Here is a 1,451-nt window from a genome sequence, read left to right on the forward strand (position 1 = left end):
CAACACTCTTCCAGGCCACACATTAACATTATTCTTCCACAGCAAATGCTCTGCAAGCACAATAAATAACAACGGCAACAGCAGAAAGGGGGGTGCTATTCCTATTCTTCTGAAGAAGAAACGAAAGAGAGCTTCAAAATAAAGACTGCAGCACCATCTGAACCAATGCGCGGACTTCCCCAGACACTTTTTTGGCTGAGTGAACTATCTTGTTATGTACGATCTTTGTTACTATCCAGTACCTCTTTGTAACGTAGTGGCGTCGGTAGCCTAGTGGTTAGGCTACCGGACTCGTAATCGTGAGATTGCAGGTTCGGGAGTTCGAGTCTCAGCTCGGTCCGACGTTGTGTCCTTGGGAAAGGCACTTTACACGAATTTCCCACTTGGCTCGGTCTTATCGGAGACGGATGTTAAACTAGAAAGTCCCGCCCCTTAAATAGCTTAATAGTGTTGATTGGGGCGTTAAACACATACCATTTCACAATTTTTTTTGTATCATATCTTTATTTTATGTAAATTCTTAGTCGTGGCGACAAAGAAAATGTGTAGATTTTCTTGCAATGACGTCATGTGTTTTTGCTGTTTTCCCCAGTATCCTAAGTGGAGCAGACGACTTCCGGGGCTATCTGGTGGAGCTCGCCAAAATTGTGACTGGCACTGGGATGCTGAAGGAGGTGAGGATATTAGTATGGAAGATAATGGTGTGATAATATCTCTCTCTCTCTCGCTTTCCCTTTGTCTTGATCTCTCTCTCTCTCTCTCTCTCTTTCTCACTCTCTCTCTCTCTCTCTCTCTCTCTCTCTCTCTCTCTCTTTCCGTTTTCCTTTATCTTCTTTGCTCATGTTATTTTGAGAGAGAGAGAGAGAGAGAGAGAGATGGGGGGGGGGAGAGAGAGAGAGAGAGAGAGAGAGAGAGAAAAGGAGGGGGTGGGGCAATAAATGAGTAAATGAGTGCAGACGTCCTCACACTGTTAGCCATGCTTAAAGAAAAGATTTATAGAAAACACGTCCAAGTGTATGCTTAAATAAAAGATTTATAGAAAACACGTCCAAGTGTTTGCTTAAATAAAAGACTTATAGAAAACACGTCCAAGTGTATGCTTAAAGAAAAGATTTATAGAAAACACCTCCAAGTGTATGCTTAAATAAAAGATTTATAGAAAACACGTCCAAGTGTATGCTTAAATAAAAGATTTACAGCAAACACCTCCAAGTATGCTGAACAAACGCTTCTGGGCATCTGATCAACATTACAAGTGTCCAGTTTCCCGCTGTCTCAGAATTATGCGGAGATTGTGAATTGATTGATTGCACATTTTGCTGAGGTGACAATTGCTGTCAACGTAAAAAGTTCTCGCGAGCGATTGGTTGCGGCAGAGTTGTTCTTTCTTTCTTTCTGTTTTTGTTTGAGGGGGGTTTTTTTTGTTTTTTGGGGGGTGGTTTTCATTTGGG

The 1,451-nt window shown here is 42.0% G+C and overlaps 1 protein-coding gene across 1 annotated transcript in view; it reads left to right on the plus strand.

Annotated features, from left to right (window-relative positions):
- The window catches only part of LOC101847330 (voltage-dependent calcium channel subunit alpha-2/delta-3), a gene marked incomplete at its 3' end in the record, with an annotated part of 301,283 nt that overhangs the window by 256,824 nt on the left and 43,008 nt on the right, over positions 1-1,451 (plus strand). Inside the window, 1 exon segment of the mRNA XM_013081112.2 lies at positions 593-674. Within this exon segment, the coding sequence (XP_012936566.1) occupies positions 593-674 (82 nt within the window).

The sequence above is a fragment of the Aplysia californica genome, unplaced genomic scaffold (genome assembly GCF_000002075.1).
Source record: "Aplysia californica isolate F4 #8 unplaced genomic scaffold, AplCal3.0 scaffold00116, whole genome shotgun sequence".
Lineage (NCBI taxonomy): Eukaryota > Metazoa > Mollusca > Gastropoda > Aplysiida > Aplysiidae > Aplysia > Aplysia californica.